Raw genomic sequence first — 21,085 nt, 5'->3', positions numbered from 1 at the left:
AGGCAAAACAGCAAGACCTCGTCTTTATTCCTTTAAAATAAAAAATAAAATTTAAATAAAAGAAAATAAAATAGGCTGGGTGCAGTGGCTCATGCACTTTAGGAGGCCGAGGTGGGCAGATCATTTACTAACTGCTACTGCTATTACTAGTGAGCTAAAAGCAATAAACAAAACGACTGTTTAGAATGCAATCATCCCTCAGTATCTGTGGGGGATTGATTCTAGGACCTCCTCCAGTACTAAAATTCGTAGATGCTCAAATCCTTATACTGTGTAAAAATGGCATTGTTTTTCCATATTACCCATGCAATCCTGCTGTATACTTTAAATCATCTCTAGATTACTTGTAATACCTAGTACAATGTAAATGCTATATGAATAGCTGTTATGCTGTATTATTTGGTTTATTTAGTTATCTATTTGAGATGAATTCTCGCTCTATCGCCCAGGCCTGAGTGTAGTGGTGCTGTCTCAGCTCACTGCATCCTCTTCCTCACGGGTTCAAGCGATTCTGCCTCAGCCTCTGGAGTAGCTGGGACTACAGCCACGTGCCACATGCCTGGCTAATTTTTTTTTTTTGTATTTTTAGTAGAGACGGGTTTCACCATGCTGGCTAGGCTGGTCTCCAACTCCTGACCTCGCGATCTGCCCACCTCGGCCTCCTAAAGTGCTGGGACTGCAGGCATGAGCCACTGCACCCAGCCTATTTTATTTTCTTTTATTTAAATTTTATTTTTTATTTTAAAGGAATAAAGACGAGGTCTTGCTGTTTTGCCTAGGCTGGTCTTAAACTCCTGGCCTCAAGGATTCTTTCTGTTTTGACTTAAAGTGCTGAGATTACAGGTGTGAGCCCTCTTATCCTGCCTGCCTGTATTATTTTATTTATTTTTATTTTTATTTTATTTTATTTTTTTGAGACGGAGCCTTGCTCTGTCGCCCGGGCTGGAGTGCAGTGGCCGGATCTCAGCTCATTGCAAGCTCCGCCTCCCGGGTTCACGCCATTCTCCTGCCTCAGCCTCCCGAGTAGCTGGGACTACGGCGCCCGCCACCTCACCTGGCTAGTTTTTTGTATTTTTTTTTTTAGTAGAGACGGGGTTTCACCGTGTTAGCCAGGATGGTCTCGATCTCCTGACCTCGTGATCCGCCCGTCTCGGCCTCCCAAAGTGCTGGGATTACAGGCTTGAGCCACCGCTCCCAGCCTCTGTATAATGGCGAGAACTGTTATAGCTCCTGAATGTTGCCTTTGTTTCTCTTCATGTGATGGTGAGAAATGTATAACCCATGCCAGTATTTCAGGAGAAGTCATTAATAAGACATTGGCTAGAGCAAGGTGGCTCACACCTGTAATCTCACACTTTGAGAGGCTATGGCGAGAGGACTGCTTGAGGCCAGGAGTTCAAGAGACCAGCATGGGCAATATAGTGAGACCCCCCGATCTCTACAAAAAATGAAAAAATTAGCCAGACTTGGTGGCATACACCCGTAATCCCAGCTAGTCGGGAGGGTGAGGCAGGAGGATCCCTTGAACCCCAGAGTTTGAGGCTGCAGTAAGCCATGATTGTGCCACTGTACTCCAGCCTGGGCAATAGAGTAAGACCCTGTCTCAGGACACCTCCCTCCCCCGAAAAAAAAACCCAAGAGCCAATAGTTTTTACATATAATATTGAAAAGAAATGAAAATAAAAAGAAAGGGTGATTTGTCTGGCTGTACAGAGGCGGGATGTTTTATTAAGACATAAAAAACAGGCCGGGTGTGGTGGCTCGCGCCTGTAATCCCAACACTTTGGGAAGCTGAGGTGGGCGAATCTCGAGGTCAGGAGTTTGAGACCAGCCTCGCCAACATGGTGAAACCCCGTCTCTACTGAAAATACAAAAAATTAGCTGGGCGTGGTGGCGTTCGCCTGTAGTCCCAGCTATTTAGGAAGCTAAGGCAGGAGAATCTCTTGAACCTGGGAGGCAGAGGTTACAGATAGCCGAGATTGCGCCATTGTGCTTTAGCCCGGGTGACGGTGCCAGATTCTGTCTCAAAAAAAAAACAAAAAAAAAAAAAAAAAAAAAAAAAAAAAAAGAAAAGATGAAAAACATAAGGGTATGGAGAGAATTATTCCTTTGATGATAGTTTCAAGCCAAGTTATTATTATTTTTTATTTTTATTTTTTCCGAGAGAGAGTCTTGCTCTGTTCATCAGGCTGGAGTGCAGTGGCGCCATCTCGGCTCACTGCAACTTCTGCCTCCTAGGTTCAAGAGATCTCTTGCCTCAGCCTCCCAGGTAGTTGGGATTAAGGTGCCCACCACCACGCCCAGGTAATTTTTGTATTTTTAGTAGAGATGGGATTTCACTATGTTGGCTAGGCTGGTCTCAAACTCCTGACCTCAGGTGATCCACCCGACTCGGCCTCTGAAAGTGCTGGGATTACAGGGGTTAGCCACTATGCCCAGCCTCTAGTCAAGTTATTAATATGTTTTTAATATATGTAGGAGATTCTAAAACTATATTGCTTTGAATATTTAATAGTTGGTAACTGGCCTTATGAGGAGCTAATCTTTAAATGATTACTTTTAACAAAACACGGAGTTCGGACCTTTTAATTAAAATGTTTAAAATGATGATTGGATAGTTAAAAACCCTGTGATACCAAAGTTAAAAGATACGAAATCAAATCGACCCTGTCAGCCATTTGCTAAAGCTACCTAGTTCTCCCTAGAAGCCAAAGAGTGTTTTAAATTTTTTCTGTTACTGTCATCTTTTAACAATGTTTTTTCTTCCTAAAAAGGAATCCAGAACACTGGCTGAAATTGCAAAAGCAGAGCTGGATGGCACTATTTTGAAGAGCAGACCTCTACGAATTCGCTTTGCTACGCATGGAGCTGCCTTAACTGTCAAGAACCTTTCTCCAGTTGTCTCCAATGAGCTGCTAGAGCAAGCATTTTCTCAGTTTGGTCCAGTAGAGAAAGCTGTTGTGGTTGTGGATGATCGCGGTAGAGCTACAGGAAAAGGTTTTGTAGAATTTGCAGCAAAACCTCCTGCACGAAAGGCTCTGGAAAGATGTGGTGATGGGGCATTCTTGCTAACAACGTAAGTTTTAAATATCTTGTCCTCCTTCTATCCAGTTACACAGGGTCTTCTCTTTGTTCTGGAATTCTGTCTTTCCTTGCAGTTCATACTAGCATATGGTAAGTAGGTGTTGAGTAAATATTCAGTGAATACAAATAAGAAATTTTTGTGTACTGGTAGGAGTCAAGAGTCATGTACTTTCTTCAGACTTCAGAGTTTAAATCTCAGCAGTGTTTTGTATTATGATTTCATTTAACTTACTGAACATATATATACAAAGTAAAATCTATAAAGTTAAGAGAATCCTTTCAGAAACTGTTATCAGCTTTATTGACATCTAATTTACATTCATAAAAAGCACCTCAGGGGTTCGGTGGCTCAAGCCCCAGACTTTCAGCGGGTAGATCACCTCAGGTCAGGAGTTCATGACCAGCCTGGCCAACATGGCATGAAACCCCGACTCTACTAAAAATACAAAAATTAACTGGGCGTGGTGATGTGAGCCTGTAGTCCCAGCTACTGGGGAGGCTGAGGCTCGAGAATCACTTGACTCTGGGAGTCGGAGGTTGCAGTGAGCCGAGATGGTGCCACTGTACTCCTGCCTGGGTGACAGACTCTGTCTCAAAACAAACAAACAAACAAACAAAAACCTCATCTCTACTAAAAATACAAAAATTAATTGGGCGTGGTGACACATCCCTGTAATCCCACCTACTCAGGAGACTGAGGCACGAGAATTGCTTGAACCTTGGAGGCAGAGGTTGCAGTGATCCCAGATCGTGCCACTGTACTCCAGCCTGGGTGACTGAGTGACCTTGTCTCAAAAAAAATAGTCCCTTGGGCCAGGCTCGGTGGCTCACGCCTGTAATCCTAGCACTCTGGGAGGCCGAGGCAGGTGGATTGGATTGCCTGAGTTCAGGAGTTTGAGACCAGCCTGGGCAAATGGCGAAACCCTGTCTCTATTAAAAATATGAAAAATTAGCCAGGCTTGGTGGTGTATGCCTGTAATCACAGCTGCTTGGGAGGGTGAGTCACCAGAATTGGTTGAACCTGGGGGACGGAGGTTGCAGTGAGTTCAGATTGTGTCATTGCACTCCAGACTGGGCGAAAGAGCAAGACTCTGCTTAAAAAAAACAAAAACAACAACAGCATAAAAACATCTTGGGGGCTGCGTGGTGGAGTGCACAGTAGTCTCAGCTATTTGCCCTGTTGTCCCAGCTATGCAGGAGGCTGAGATGGGAGGATCGCTTGAGCCCAGGTGGTCAAGGTTGCAATGAGATCCTGTCTCTATTTAAAAAGAAAATTAAAAAAAAAATAGTAATAAAATAATAATAATAAAAAATTCTGTTGTAGAGCTCAACGAGGTGGTTTTTTTTGTTTTTTGTTTTTTGGGACATGAGTCTTACTCTGTTGCCCAGGCTGGAGTGCAGTGGCAATCTCGACTCCCTGTAACCTCTCCCTCCCAGGTTCAAGCAGTTCTCCTTTCTCAGCCTCCCGAGTAGCTGGGATTACAGGCGTAAGCCACTGTGTCTGACTAATTTTTATATTTTTAGTACAGACGGGGTTTCACCATGTTGGGCAGGCTGGTCTGGAACTCCTGACCTCAGGTGATCCGCCCACCTCGGCCTCCCAAAGTGCTGGGATTACATGCATGAGCCACCGTGCCTGGCCTGTATTTTTGTAGAGACTGGGTTTCACCATGTTGGCCAGGCTGGTCTGGAACTCCTGACCTTAAGTAATCCACCTGCCTGGGCCTCCCCAAGTGCTGGGATTACAGGCATGAGCCACTTCGCCTTGCTGAGCTCAATGAGTTTTAACAAACATATGTACTCACGTAACGCACTGCCAAAATAAAAATACAGAACATTTCCACTACCCCACAGAAGTTCTCTTGTGCCCTTTTACAGTTATTTTGTACTCTACCTGCCTTAGATAGCTATTTCTGTTACTATAAATATGTTTTGTGTTTTCTAATATTAAGTGAAATCATATAGTATGTATTCTTCTGTGTCTGGCTTCTCTTGCTTAGTGTATGTTTATGAGATTTCATTCATATCTTCGTGTGTATAGTATTTTGTTCCTTTTTATGGCTGAGTCATATTCCATGGTATGGACATAACTGTGTTTTGTCCGTGATATATGGATGGATATTTGAGTTGCTTACAACTACTGGCCATTGTGAATAAAGCTACTATGAGTATTTGTTTATAAGGCTTCTTGTAAATATTAGGCTTTCATGTGACTTAGGTAAATATTTAGGGGTAAATTCTGTATGTTTAACTTTATGAGAAACTGCCAAGCTCTTTTCTGTAGTAGTGTACCATTTTACATTCCTACCAGCAATGAGTGAGTGACTTCTGGTTACTCCACATTTTACCCACACTTGGTGTTTTTATTTTATTTTATTTTATTATTGTTATTTTTTGAGACGGAGTTTAAAAAGCTCTTGTTGCCAAGGCTGCTGGAGTGCAGTGGCGCCATCTCAGCTCACTGCAACCTCCGCCTCCCGGGTTCAAGCGATTCTCCTGCCTCAGCCTCCCAAATAGCTGGGATTACAGGCTTGAGCCACCGCGCCCGGCTGTCTGTATTATTTTAAATTGTTTCTTTCCCGAATGTTTTCTTTTCTTTTTTCTTTTTTGACACAGAGTCTCTCCCTGTCACCCAGGCTGGAGTGCAGTGGTGTGATCTCAGCTCACTGCAACCTTTGCCTTCTGGGTTTAAGAGATTCTCCCACCTCAGCCCTCCAAGTAGCTGGGATTTCAGGTGCTCACTACCATGCCCCGGCTAATTTTTGTATTTTTTGGTAGAGACTGGGTTTTGCCATGTTGGTCAGGAGGCAGGTCTTGAACTCCTGACCTCAAGTGATCTGCCTGCCTCAGCCTCCCAAAGTGCTGGGATGACAAGTGTGAGCCACTGGGCCTGACCCTAAATATTTTTGATCTACTTCTGGTTGAATCCATGGATACAGAGGGATGAGTATATGTCTAAAAAGGGTAACTTCGTTTGTTTTTGGAAAAATAATTCTATAGGTAGATTTTTGCAATAAAGGGCAATAATTTAAAGCTGTCATGAACATTTTAGGGGTTGAATAAAGAGCTCTTGTGACCTTAAGACATTTTTCATAAGATAGTATGTTTGTATTCTTCTTACATATACATGTAAAGCCTCTTCAGTTGTCCCTGGAGAGTTCCCATAACACAGTGAAAAACACATACCGCTATTACATTTACCAGTTCCTTATTTATTGTTTTAGGTGCTGTCCACATTCTACACCAACTTTGAATTCTCCAAGTAGAAGGAAGTTCTCTTACCTTGTAGTTTCAGCAATGAGCATATTTTTTAGTTTATAATAAGTGCATATGTACACTTGCTTCTCTATATAATGGCGAGAACTGTCTTTTTTTTTTTGAGACGGAGTCTCACTCTGTCGCCCGGGCTGGAGTGCAGTGGCCGGATCTCAGCTCATTGCAAGCTCCGCCTCCCGGGTTTACGCCATTCTCCTGCCTCAGCCTCCCGAGTAGCTGGGACTACAGGCGCCCGCCACCTCGCCCGGCTAATTTTTGTATTTTTAGTAGAGACGGGGTTTCACCATGTTAGCCAGGATTGTCTCGATCTCTTGGCCTCATGATCCACCTGCCTCGGCCTCCCAAAGTGCTGACATTACAGGCCTGAGCCACCGCGCCCGGCCGAGAACTGTCTTTTTTTTTTTTTTTTTTTTTTTAGTGGGAGTCTCACTCTGTCGCCCGGGCTGGAGTGCAGTGGCCGGATCTCAGCTCATTGCAAGCTCCGCCTCCCGGGTTCACGCCATTCTCCTGCCTCAGCCTCCCGAGTAGCTGGGACTACAGGCGCCCGCCACCTCGCCCGGCTAGTTTTTTGTATGTGTGTTTTTTTTTTTTTTTTTTTTTTTGAGACAGAGTCTTGCTCTGTCGCCCAGACTGGAGTGCAGTGGCGCGATCTCGGCTCACTGCAAGGTCCGCCTCCCGGGTTCATGCCATTCTCCTGCCTGATCCTCCCGAATAGCTGGGACTACAGACACCAGTCACCATGTCTGGCTAATTTTTTTTGTATTTTTAGTAGAGACGAGGTTTCACCGTGTTAGCCAGGATGGTCTTGATCTCCTGACCTTCTGATCCGCCCACCTCAGCCTCCCAAAGTGCTGGGATTACAGGCGTGAGCCACCGCACCCGGCCCCCCTTTGTTCATTTTTAATTGGGCAGATTGTCTTCTTACTGAATTATCAAATCTAGGTATGTCTGTATTATAAATCTTCCTCCCAGTCTGCGGCTTGTTTTTAAATTTTCTTTTCTTTTTATTTATTTATTTATTTTTTGGGGACACGATCTCGCTCTGTCAGTCAGGCTGAAGTGCAATGGAGTGATCTCGGCTTACTGCAGCCTTGACCTCCTGGGCTCAAATGATTCTCCTTCCTTAGCCTGCTGAGTAGCTGGTACTACCGGCAGGCGCCACCACGCCTGGCTAATTTTTTTATTTTTTTTTTAAAGTAGATATGAGGTCTTGCTGTGTTGCCCAGACTGGTCCCTAACTCCTGAGCTTAAACTATCCTCCTGTCGTAGCCTCCCAAAGTGCTGGAATTACAGGTGTGAGCCACTGCATCTGTGAAGTTTTTTAACTTTAACAGTGACCCTCAAAGAGCAGATGTTTTTATATTTTATGAAGTCCAAATTTTGTCAATTTTTTTTTTCTTGTAGGGTTTGTTCTGTGTCCTTGTATGATCTTTGCCTAAGATTGCAAAACTTTTCTCGTGTTTTCTTGAGAAATTTTATAGTTTTTACATTTATACATTTTGAGTGTAACGTAAAAATCGTTTTTATTGTGCAGGTCTCCAGTTGTTCGGCACCATTAATTGAAAAGATTTATGATTTCCCCTTTGTTACCCTGTTACCCTTGCATCTTTATTTAAAAAAACCTGGGAAAAAAATCTGTACTTTTTTTGTTTCATTGACCAGTTTGTCAGTTCCAAAATCGTACTTGCTTAATTACCATATTTACCCTAAGCTTTGAAATCGGGTTATAATCATCCAATTTTATTTTCTCAAGAATTTTTTTAGCTATTTAGGTTCTTTGTATTTGCTTATTGTATGGTGCTGTCAGCTCTTGGTTGGAATCATTCAGATGTTTTAGGGTTTAGAGAACTGAATTTAAAAGTTTTTGTTTCCTGGCTCCATGGAGCTTAGTTGCTGATTTGTAAGCATTTTAAAACTTATTCTTGACTATTAAGCATTGATACTAAAACTGAGATTCATGCTGTATCTGCTGTTTTATAACACAATCTTGTCAGAGGCTTTGCCCTTCTTCTCTTTCCTTAGAGAATGCTCTTCAGATTGTCATAGATTTTGCTTTTCCGTTTTATTTTAATTTTTTAATTTTTTATTTTTAATAGAGATGGGGTTTCACCATATTGGCTAGGCTGGCCTTGAACTCCTGGCCTTAGGTGATCTGCCTGCCTCAGCCTCCTAGAGTGCTGGGATTACAGACGTGAGCCACTGCTCCAGGCCTAATTTTTGTATTTTTTTTGTAGAGGTGGATTTTGTCATTTTGGCCAAGCTGGTCTTCAACTCCTGAGCTCAAGCAATCCACCTGTCTCAGCCAGCCGCAGCCTCCCAGAGTGCTGGGATTACAAGTGTGAGCCATCGTTCTTGTCCTTTTTTTTTTTTTCTTGAGGCAGTGTCTCAGTGTGCCTCCCAGGCTGGAGTGCAGTGGCATGATCACAGCTGATTGCAGCCTCGACCTGCTGGGCTCAAGTCATCCTTCCACCTCAGCCTCCCAAGTTGCTGGGACTATAGGCATGCACCACCACACCCAGTTAACTAACAGTTTCTTATTGATAGCTTTTTTTTGGAGACAGGGTCTTACTCTCACCCAGGCTGAATGTGATCATAGGTCACTATGCCCTCGACCTCCTCAGGCTCACATGATCCTCCCACCTCAGCCTTCTGAGTAGCTGGGACCACAGGCATGTGCCCCAAGCCTGGCTAATTTTTGTACTTTTTGTATTTTCGCCTCATGGCCCAGGCTGGCCTTGAACTCCTGGGCTCAAGTGATCTGCCCGTTTTGGCCTCGCAAAGTGCTAGGATTACAGTCACAAGCCGTCGCTCCTGGCTGGTAGGATTTATTTTGTTTGATTGATTGATTGATTGATTGATTTGAGACAGGATTTCGCTCTGTCACTCAGACTGGAGTTCTGTGGCATGTTCTTGGCTCACTGCAACCTCTGCCTCCTGGGTTCAAGCGATTCATGTGCCTCAGTGCCTCAGCCACCTGAATAGCTGGGACTACAGATGTTCACCACGCCTGGCTAATATTTGTATTTTTAGTAGGGACTGGATTTCACTATGTTGACCAGGCTAGTCTCGAACTCCTGACCTCAAGTGATTCACCTGCATCGGCCTCCCAAAGTCCTGGGATTACAGGCGTGAGCCACCGCGCCCAGTTGCAGGCTTGCTTTTTAAAACTCTTTCCTGCACACTTTTCCTGTGCAGAAGAGTACAAAAATAATTTTATACCTTTCCTATTTTATATTTATATTTGAAAGGGATTACTTTTCCCAACATTTTATTTGCTTTATCATATCTTTCCATTAAATGAGATTACTTTTAGACAAAAAAAAATTCTTTAAGAAAAACATTATAATATTTCCATTGCCTGTTGAAAGTAATGAGTTATCTAGAAAAACCTGCTAGTAAGTATAAATTGCTGCTTAACTTTTGCGGAAAGCAACGTTAACCCTTGATATACTGTCAGTGCTAATTGGATCCAATTTTAGTTTTTTGCTTTCTTTTTTTGTAAAGATTGGTATTTCCTTATTTGTTATTTGTAGTTATTTGTAAAGATTGATACTTCCTTATTTCTTAGAGGTCTTGAAAGGAACAAAAAGAAAAGTTAAAAAAAATTAAAACAAGCTGAGTTGTTGTAGTAGGCACCTGTAGGCCCAGCTGCTCTGAAGGCTGAGGTTTGCTTGAGTCCAGGAGTTTTGAGACTAGCTTGAGCAATGTAGTGAGACTGTCTCTCAAAAAAAAAAGAAAAAAGAAAAAAAAATTAGATCCCTTTTCTTAAAATTACCACATGGATCTATTGTGTCATTTTGTAAATTTAAGATACCATTGTTAGATCTTAGTGATTTTATTTTTTCTCCATCATAAAATATTTTATTAATATTGTCATCCTGTTAATTATTATTATTATTATTATTATTTTTGAGATGAGGTCTTGGTCTGTCGCCCGGGGTGGAGTGCAATGGCATGATCTTGGCTCACTGCAGCCTCTACCTTCTGGGTTCAAGTGATTCCTGTGCTTCAACCTCTTGAGTAGCTGGGATTACAGGTGCGCAACACCACACCCAGCTAACTTTTGGAATTTTACTAGAGACGAGGTTTCACCATGTTTGCCGTGGCTGCATCCTGGTAATTATTTTATCATTACTATTCAACTATTCTCAACCATGCATATAAATACACAACTGAGATAAAATGAAAAACCATCACAAAATGGTACATGTCTACAAGGATGATTCTGTGCAGAAATAAACTGTGATCATTACACATTCTTCATTTTAAAAATTACGTGTAGCTTGGGCACCATGGCAAAACCCTGTCTCTACAAAAAAATACAAAAATTAGCCAGGCATGGTGGTGCACACTTGTAGTCCCAGGTGCTTGGGAGGCTGAGGTGGGAGGATCACTTGAGCCTGGGAGGTCGAGTCTGCAATGAACGGTGATCATGCCACTGCATGGCAGCCTGGACAGCAGAATGAGACCCTGTCTCAAAAAAAAAAAAAGAAATTATATACGCAAAATATTGCGTTATCTTTTAAGTCACCTTTTTTTTTAAAGGCAAGTTCTGCTGTCACCCAGGTTGGAGTGCAGTGGCACGATCATAGCTCATTGTAACCTGGAATTCCTGGCCTCAAATGAGCCTCCCACTTCAGTCTGCCAGAGTGCTGGGATTACAGGCACAAGCCACCTTGCCCGGCCCTTAAGTCACCATGTTTTTAGTACTGTATATTCTACCTTGTTTTCACAGTTTTAAGGAAAGATCAGCCACAATGAGGAAAGATCAGTCACAAATATGTAATTCATAGTATATATCGTTACAGAAAATATGAAAACCCCAGATGTATACCAGTTGGTATGGTTAAAAAAATTATTGTGGATGCATGCAGTGCGTAAAATGGTGCCATTTTATATTGAGTACATTGGATATCTGAAAGAAAGCACATATAGGTGATTCACTTTATGTGACGTTATGCATGTATCCAACAGAAAGGCAGGTCTTAAGTGGTTTTCACAAAAATGTGATCAGAGCTCCTCTCCACATGTTAGGATTTCAGGGGCCTTCTTTCTTCTACAAAACTTACTATTTAAGTTTTTCCACAATTTTTCAAGTGTTTTTGTAAATAAATTAACACTTTAAATTTTGGTATTTTCAGGCCTGAAAGAACACTGAAATACTTTTTCCCCTCTTACCACCCGAGAAAAACCTTCAGTTTTTTTTTTCCAAGACAGGTTTCAGTCTGCTGTGCAGGCTGAAGCTCAGTGGTGTGATCTCTGCTCACTGCAACTTCCACCTCCTGGATTCAAGCAATTCTCGTTCCTCAGTCTCCTGAGTAGCTGGGACCACAGCTGCCGCCCGCCACCACGCCCAGCCAATTTTTTGTATTTCTTAGTAGAGATGGGGTTTTACCATGTTGGCCAGGCTGGTCTTAAACTCCTGACCTCAGGTGATACTCTCGCCTTGGCCTCCCAAGGTGTTGCAATTACAGGCATGAGCCACCACGCCCAGCCAACTTCACTTTCATTTAATGAACTCTTTACCGAGAACTGTGCTAAGTGCCCTACCTTTCTTCTTTCGTTATCATAACAACCCTATGATGCACTGCTATCCCGTTGCACCCATGAGAAAACTTCGGCTAGCGCAGGGGAACCTCCTAGCCAAAGGATATGCAGCTCATAACCTGCTCTAAACCCCAAGGGTCTCAGTACCGAAGCCTTTCTCTCTCAGTCCTTCACATTTATAACCAAACTAATGATGGACTTGGTGGTAAAATGCGGAGAAAAACAAAAACCCAAGCAGTAACTTCAGATTTAACATTATGGTTGAAGACTTTGATTTGTTTCTTTTCCGTCTGTTTTCTACTTTTTTTTTTTTTTTTGAGACAGAGTCTCCCTCTGTCACCCAGGCTGGAGTGCAGTGGCACGATCTCAGCTCACCGCCACCTCTGCCTCCTGGGTTCAAGCAATTCTCCTGCCTCGGCCTCCTGAGTAGCTGGGATTACAGGTGTGTGCCACCAAGCCCAGCTAATTATTTTTGTATTTTTTAGTAGAGACGGGGTTTCACCATGTTAGGCTGGTCTCGAACTCCTGACCTTGTGATCCACCTGCTTGGGCAGACATAGTCGTTCATGGCTGTAATCCCAGCACTTTGGGAGGCTGAAGCGAGAGGATATCTTGAGTCCAGGAGGTTGAGGCTGCAGTGAGCTGTGATTGCACCACTGCACTCCAGCCTGGACAACAGAGGGAGACACTGTCTCAAGAAAAAAGAATAAATTTAGTTATTATACCTATGGCAAACAGAATTTGAGTTTTTTTTTTTTTTTTTGGAAATAGTTTTGCCCTTGTTGCTCAGGCTGGAGTGCAGTGGCACAGTCTCGGCTCACTACAGCCTCCGCCTCCTGGGTTCAAGGGATTATCCTGCCTCAGCCTCCCAAGTAGCTGGGATTACAGGCATGCACCCCCACACCCAGCTAATTTTTCGTGTTTAGTAGAGACGGAATTTCACATGTTGGTCAGGCTGGTCTCAAACTCCTGAGAGATCCACCTGCCTTGGCCTCCCAAAGTGCTGGAATTACAGCCGTGAGCCACTGTGCCCGGCCTTAGGTTGAGTTTTACAAACTTTGGTTATACCTAAAGATGAAAGTGAAATAAACAAGATGAATCAGAAAGTGGACAAAGGGAGCTTCTATAGGGACTGGTGTATGTACAATGAAACCATAGATGTTAACATTTTAGTATGTGTTCTAATAAACAAAAATAAGATACAGTCCCTTAAGTAATTCCCTTGTACACAATACATACCCATGTTCTTTGGTCTTTTTATGTTGTGTAATTGATGAATGTGGTTGTGATTGATCTTTGCTTACTGGTTTATGTGTCTCTCTAGAAGTGGAATTGTAGGAGCAAGATGATATATATAGAGAGAGTGGTAGAGGGAGACTTTATAAATTTCTTTGTATCGATTAAGTTCCCTCTTAGAAATCGGTACTTCTTCTCTCCCATACTGTGTAAGAGTTGTCTAGTGGCCCAGACTTACACATGAAAAGTTTACAATTTGTTAAAATCTCTAACGTATTTGAGAGTACAGAGATGTGAAGAGTTTTCTCTCTTACTACTGATTACGGTTTCCCTTGGCTTCATATGCTTTTGTCATTTCTGATGAATGACATATCATCTGCTTAGTTCATTTTTCCCTCTTGATTCTCTGTTTCTAAAGTTTGTTTGAAGGGGGATGGTCTTGTGTTACTGGAGGGGTTTGCTTGTTTCTCTGTTGGCCTCTGCTCAAGTGTACCTCTTATTTGGTTCTGTTACTATTCTTTGTTTGTGGCCCTGCCATAGCTTCCAGCGGATGAATGGTCCATAAAATGCATCATTTTCATTCTGGCCCTGGGCCTTTTTGGGTACTTTTAGAAGTACTGTGTCTTAAGTCTCTTTACCTTTGGGTTCCTATTCAGTTTATGTGAGGTTTCTATCATCTCATTTCACCACTTCATGATATTCCATACCTGCTTTAACTGTTTCCTTAAAATGTCTTCACTAACTCAGTAATAATTTTGAAAAGTTATTTTGTATCTTTTCTTACATTTAGGATCTAAAGTCTGTGTTAATCTCTGGTATAATTGTAAGAGAAACTTTTGGAGTCCGAAAACCCCCTTCATTTCTCTAGCTTAGTTTTTTCTCTCTGAAGCATCACTGTTTTGAAGGTAGTATAAATAGATTTTAATGCTCCTTGCATGGTGAAGAGCCTATCTCAAAGGAAGTTTTAATATCAGTGTGCCATCCATTCTACTTATTCCTCCTCCCCTCCATGAACTCTCCTTTTCTCCTGTTTTACTCAAGAAAACAGTAAAGAAGGAGGGCCTCTAGTCATATCTTTCATCACCCACTCTTGTTGTCACTTCCTTCTCCCAACTTTTCTCCTTCAGTGTCTGGTGTCTTCTGCCTTCCCTCTTTCCCTTTTGTCTGGCTAACGTCTTTTATTTTTATTTTAATTTAGAGATGGCGTCTTGCCTTACTGCCCAGGCTAGAGTTCAGTGGCTCTATCATAGCTCACTGCAGCCTCAAATTCCTGGGCTCAAGTGATCCTCCCACCTCAGCCTCCTGAGTAGTGTATGCCGCCTGGCTAATTTTAAAATATATTGTAGAGTCAGGGTCTCGTCATCTTCCCTAGGCGGGTCTCAAACTTCTGGGCTCCAGCCATCTTCCCCGCCTCTGCTTCCCAAAGCACTAGAATTACAGATGTGAGCCACTTCACTGACATGTTTTAGATCTGATTTTCAGCTTTAACATTATTTTTTTTGAGACAGAGTCTCGCTCTGCCACCCAGGCTGGAGTACAGTGGCATGATCGCCACTCGCTGCAGCCTCTGCCTCCTGAGTTCCAGCGATTCTCATATCTCAGCCTCCTAAGTAGCTGGGACGACAGGCGTGTGCCACCACGCCTGGCTAAATTTTGTAGTTTTAGTAGAGATGGGATTTCACCATGTTGGCCCCGCTGGTCTCAAACTCTTAACCTCAGGTGGTCCGCCTGCCTTGGCCTTCCAAAGTGCTGGGATTACAGGTGTGAGCCACTGTGCCTCCTGGCCAACATTTTTAAGAACTTTCTGAACAATACTGATAGATACAGGGAAACCGGGTGGTGGGCACAGGTGGGTGGGTTGAGGTGGTGGGACATGTTGATGATAAAGATATATACTTAGAAAATATCTCACTTGAGAAAAATGTCTCAGAAGTATCATTTGTACTCGGAAAAATCAGTCAATAGCTGAAACAGTGGCTATGATGATGACCACACATATAAAACATGAGTTAGGTACAAACTCGTTTTCATCATACTTTCTAAATGTTAACTATAGCTGTTATGCTGGTTCATGATTGTTGCTTTATTTACTCATCTTTTTGTAGCTTTTGACATTCATCTCTCTCTGACTCAGTAAATGTTTATTGACTGAATTTTTTTTTTTCTCGAAGTGGAGTCTTGCTCTGTTGCCCAGGCTGGGGTGCAGTGATGCAATCTCCACTCACTTCAACCTCTGCCTCCCGGGTTCAAGCAATTCTCCTGCCTCAGCCTCTTGAGTAGCTGGCACACACCACAGTGCCCAGCTAATTTTTTGTATTTTCAGTAGAGACGGAGTTTCACCTGAATGTTGGCCTGGTGGATGGTCTTGAACTCCTGACCTCAAGTGATCTGCCCACCTTGGCCTCCCAAAGTACTGGGATTACAGGTGTGAGCCGCTGCTTCGGCTATTGACTGATTTTTATGAGTACAAATGATACTTCTGAGACATTTTTCTCAAGTGAGACATTTTCTAAGTATATATCTTTATTATTATAAAACATTTATTTTAAGAAGGTATTAATTCTTGGCACTGTGTTAATTTTTATGAATGCTTTTATACCTATGCAGGACCCCTCGTCCAGTCATTGTGGAACCCATGGAACAGTTTGATGATGAAGACGGCTTGCCAGAGAAGCTGATGCAGAAAACTCAACAATATCATAAGTAAGATTTTATTAATAGTTAATTTGTATATATACTATTAAGGGTATTCATTACATTTGTTTTCAAATATTGTTGGATTATGAGGTGTTCTGTTTATTTATATAATCTGGGTAATAGAATGGTCTAGTCTACATGGAATGCTAGTTTTCTTTTTTTTTTTTTTTGAGATACTATCTTGCTCTGTTGCCCAGGCTGGAGTGCAGTGGTGTGATCTTGGCTCCCTGTAATCTCTACGTCCCACATTCAAGTGATTCTTGTGCCTCAGACTCCCGAGTAGCTGGGATTACAGGCATGCACCACCATACCTAGCTAATAGTGTTCTTTTTTCATGTGGGTAAAACATACTAATTTTTAAAGAAATGTCTACTTTTATAACTGGGGCAGGTGGGTACTAGGACACTGTCAATAATAGTTATGCCAGAAAAACAATGAAATCTAGATAACATGAAAATCCTTTTTTTTTTTTTTTTTTTTTGAGATGGAGTCTTACTCTTGTCACACAGGCTGGAGTGCAGTGGCGTGAACTCAGCTCACTGCAACCTCCACCTCCCGGATTCAAGCGATTATCCTTCCTCAGCCTTCTGAGTAGCTGGGATTACAGGCGTGTGCCACCACGCCCGACTAATTTTTTCGTGTTTTCAGTAGAGATGGGGTTTCACCATGTTGGTCAGGCTGGTCTTGAACTCCTGATCTTAAGTGATTTACCCGCTTCGGCCTCCCAAAGTGCTAGGATTACAGGCGTGAGCCACCACACCCAGCTGAAAATACTTAAGTTTTATTTTATGCTTCAAGTCTATTGTAGGTTAAAAGGAGACTTTTGGTGTACCAGGATGGAGCAGGATATTCCTAGCTAAATAACCTGGCACAGCGGAAAAACTTTTAGAGGTTGCAAAAAATAGCTCATTTTCAAAGTGTTGTACGTTTATTCTTTTGCCCTTTTCACTTAGAATAATACAAGTGTATTTACATTAACTGCCTATATGAGTGCATTCTTTTTAAGTTTATAAAGCTTTATTAAACATTTCAAATAGCTGTGCAACGAACACACCAAATAAAAGTTGTAGAATAGCAGTCCAAATGTTTCACGAGTATGGCTTCACAGTCCCGTTCCCTAGATGGACTGCCTCCAGTTCTGTTCTCTGCCTGTCCCACCTCCCTTTCCCCTCCAATTACTTTTGTAGAGCATATTATGTTTTTAAAAATCAGTCACTTACTTATTTTTTTTTGCAGGGGAGGAATGAAGGGTTTTATTGAAAATGAAAGTACACTCTGCAGTGTGGGCCTGAGCATAGGGGCTCGAAGGCCCTGTTAACAGAGTTTTTGTGAGTTTAAATACCCTCTGCTTGGGGTATGCCCTATGTAAATGAAGAGGATGAAGTAAAGTTACAAAGTCATTTACTTGGTGTATGCCCTATGGAGAGGATATTTCCTGTTATAGCTGAAATGTGAATTGGCCTTCTGTTCCCTGCTTCCAGACTCTATTTTCTTGCCTCATCTCCGCACTTAGAGATGTGATCCTCGTAAATCTTTATGGGAGGCAGAGGAACCGATGGTCTTTTTTTCTGTAACTGCTTCATGCTGACTTGGGTTGTAGTCTCTACCTATTGGGGATTACGAAACTCTTGCCCTGCTCCATCTAGTGGAGGCAGGGTAGTTTCTCAATGGCTAGGGGTGGTGTCTTTGCCTGGAACTGACTGGAACCTTTGTTGCATGATCATCTGAAGCTTGATGGTCTCTCAAGGGTTCCAGTGGGTACACAGTTCCAAAAGTGTGGAGGGACCCTTTTCATTTGTGAGACCATGAACCCAAAGTTCAAGGTCCCAAAGTTTTGTTGTAGTGTGGATGACAAGGACAGTCTTTCTTTCTTTTGAGATGGAGTCTCACTCTGTTGCCCAGGCTGGAGTGCAGTGGTGTGATCTCAGCTCACTGCAGCCTCTGCCTCCCAGGTTCAAGCGATTCTCCTGCCTCAGCATTCCAAGTAACTGGGAGTATAGGCGTGTGCCACCTCGCCCGGCTAGTTTTTTGTATTTTTAGTAGAGATGGAGTTTCACCATGTTAGCCAGGATGGGCTCAATCTCCTGACCTTGTGATCCGCCTTCCTTGGCCTCCCAAAGTGCTGGGATTATAGGCGTGAGCCACCATGCCCGGTGACTATCTTTCTTTGATGTTTCCAGAAGATTCAAGCCATAAAACACTTTCTTAGGGCTGGGCGTGGTGGCTCATACGTGTAATCCTAGCCCTTTGGGAGGCCAAGGCGGGTGGATCACAAGGTCAGGAGTTTGAGACCAGCTTGACCAACATGGTGAAACACTGTCTCTACTAAAATTACAAAAATTAGTCGGGCATGGTGGCATGCACCTGTAATCCCAGCTACTCAGGAGGCTGAGGCAGGAGAATTGCTTGAACCAGGAGGCGGAGGTTGTGGTGAGCCGAGATCGTGCCACCACACTCCAGCCTGGATGACAGCGAGACTCCGTCTCAAAAAAATAAAAGATTTCTTTACCCTTTTGCCAGCATGCCAGGCTTCTGGGTTCTGTCTCCCTGAGCGGTTGTAGTGAACCTGCTTGACTTCCTCCTGCCTGGCTCACCAAAATATGTTAACAGTGGAGAGTGTCCAAGTTCTTGGCGTCTTGAACAAAGAATTGAACAAAATGCACAAACAAAGCAAGGAAGAAATGAGAGGTTTTATTGAAAATGAAAGTAGCACTCCACAGTCTGGGAACAGGCCTAATCATAGGGACTCAAAGGCCTACTTATTTATTTTTTGAGAGTGTCACTTTGTTACCCAGGCTGGAGGGCAGTGGTGTAGTCTCACTCACTTCAACCTCCACCTCCCAAGTTCAAGCGATTCTTGTCCCTCATCCTCCTGAGTAGCTGGGATTACAGGCCTGCGCCACCACACCCAGCTAATTTTTGTATTTTTAGTAGAGATGGGGTTTCACTATGTTGGCCAGGCTGGACTCGGAACTGCTGACCTCAGGTGATCCACCTGTCTTGGCCTCCCAAGGTGCTGGGATTACAGGTGTAAGCCACTAGTGCCTGGCCCACTTATTTATTACATAAATAAAACTTGGAGTGCCTTTGTGTTAGCCACTGTTCTAGGTGTTGGCAGTGTAAGTCAAGCAGGTAGCTGGATTTATATGTAGGATTTAGAGCAACTGTCCTGCCTGGATTTATGAACATGATATTTTAAAGTCAAAAGACCAAACCTTGAACCTTGGAGTTCTCTAGTGTGTAGAGATTTCGAAGATCAGAACAAATCAATAACGACTGAGAAGGGAGCATTCATTCATTGGAATGGGGGAAGAGCCATAAGACTGTGTCCTGGAATCAAGGGAGGAGAGTATTTCAGGGAGGAAGCATTAGCATTAACATTGATTATAATTCATATCTATTCTTTTTTTTTTGGAGACAGAGTTTCACTCTTGTTGCCCAGGCTGGAGTGCAGTGGCACAATCTTGGCTCACCGCAACCTCTGCCTCCCAGGTTCAAGCAATTCTCCTGCCTCAGCCTCCCTAGTAGCTGGGATTATAGGCATGTGCCACCACGCCCAGCTAATTTTGTATTTTTAGTAGAGACGGGGTTTCTCCATGTTGGTCAGGCTGATCTCGAACTACTGACCTCAGATGATCCACCCGCCTTGGCCACCCAAAGTGCTGAGATTACAGGCGTGAGCCACCGTGCCCGGCTTTTTTTTTTTTTTCTTGAGATGGAGTTTCGCTCTTGTTGCCCAGGCTAGAGTGCAGTGGCGCGATCTTGGCTCACTGCAACCTCCGCCTCCCAGGTTCAAGTGATCCTCCTTCCTCAGCCTCTCAAGTAGCTGAGACTACAGGCACACGCCACCATGCTCAACTAATTTTTGTACTTTTAGTAGAGACATAGTTTCACTGTGTTGGCCAGGTTGGTCTTGAACTCCTGACCTTGTGATTCGCCCGCGTCGGCCTCCCATAGTGCTGGGATTACAGGTGAGAGCCACCACACCCAGCCTAATTAATATCTATTCTTATATCCTTTCCAATGCGATTTCTCTCTCTCTTTTTTTTTTTTGAGACAGGGTCTGGCCCTGTTGCCCAGACTGCAGTGTAATGGTGTGATCATGGCTCACTGCAGCCTCTACCTCCTGGTCTCAAGTGATCCTTCTACCTCAGTACCCACCAAGTAGCTGGGACTGCAGATGTGGGCCACCATGCCCATCTAATTTTTTAATTTTTTTGTAAAGACAGAGTTTCGTCATGTTGCTCAGGGTGGTCTCGAACTCCTGAACTCAAGTGATCTGCCCGCACTGACCTCTTAAACTGTTGGATTTACAGGTGTGAGGCACTGCACCTGGCCACAATGCCATTTTTTAATGGGTTCCTGTGATTTCCTCTTCACTTAACTTTTTCCTTGTTATAGGTCACCATTGCAAATTTGAAATAAAGCGTACATTTGGATTTGGGAGTTAGAGAACTAGAAGTACAGGTTGTTACAAGAATAGACTTTATAGACAATATTTGTTTATGTAGTTAATAATCTCAGCAAACCTTAATAAGAGCTAGTTATGGCTGGGCATGGTGGATCACCTGAGGTCAGGAGTTCGAGACTAACCTGGCCAACGTGGTGAAACCCTGTCTCTACTAAAAATACAAAAATTAGTCCGATGCGGTGGCACACACCTGTAATCCCAGCTATTTGGGAGGCTGAGGCAGGAGAATCGCTTGAATCCGGGAGGTGGAGCCGAGATTGCGCCACTGCACTCCAGCCTGGGTGACTGGAGTGAGACTTTCTCAAAAAAAAAAAAAAAAAAAAGAGCTAGTTCTGTTCCCACTTTTTTTTGCTAAAGATTTATTCACAGAAGAAAATGCTCACAGGGCCTGGCGCAGTGCCTCATGCCTGTAATCCCTGCACTTTGGGAGGCCAAAGCAGGTGGATCACCTGAGATCTGGAGTTGGAGTCCAGCCTGGCCAATATGGTGAAACCCCGTCTCTACTAAAAACACAAAAAATTAGCTGGGTATGGTGGCAGGAACTTGTAATCCCAGCTATTTGGGAGGCTGAGGCAGGAAAATCGCTTGAACTCGGGAGGCAGAGGTTGCAGTGAGCTGAGATCGTGCCATTGCATTCCAGCCTGGGCGACATGTTTCAAAAAAAAAAAAAAGAGAGAGAAAAAGAAAATGCTCACAAAGCATAAGAGCCAAGATTCAGGCCGGGCGCGGTGGCTCAAGCCTGTAATCCCAGCACTTTGGGAGGCCGAGACGGGC

At 43.3% G+C, this 21,085-nt stretch overlaps 1 protein-coding gene across 1 annotated transcript in view; it reads left to right on the top strand.

Annotated features, from left to right (window-relative positions):
* The first annotated feature begins 2,753 nt into the window (after positions 1-2,753).
* Positions 2,754-21,085, top strand: part of PSPC1 (paraspeckle component 1) — a 74,144-nt gene continuing 55,812 nt past the window's right edge. The window contains exons 1-2 of the mRNA XM_011959223.1: positions 2,754-3,076; positions 15,751-15,846. Coding sequence (XP_011814613.1) covers positions 2,754-3,076; positions 15,751-15,846 — 419 coding nt within the window. The remainder of the gene's footprint in view (positions 3,077-15,750; positions 15,847-21,085) is intronic.

The sequence above is a fragment of the Colobus angolensis genome, unplaced genomic scaffold (assembly GCF_000951035.1).
Source record: "Colobus angolensis palliatus isolate OR3802 unplaced genomic scaffold, Cang.pa_1.0 Scaffold113, whole genome shotgun sequence".
Lineage (NCBI taxonomy): Eukaryota > Metazoa > Chordata > Mammalia > Primates > Cercopithecidae > Colobus > Colobus angolensis.
This window is presented reverse-complemented; position numbering and strand designations above follow the sequence as displayed.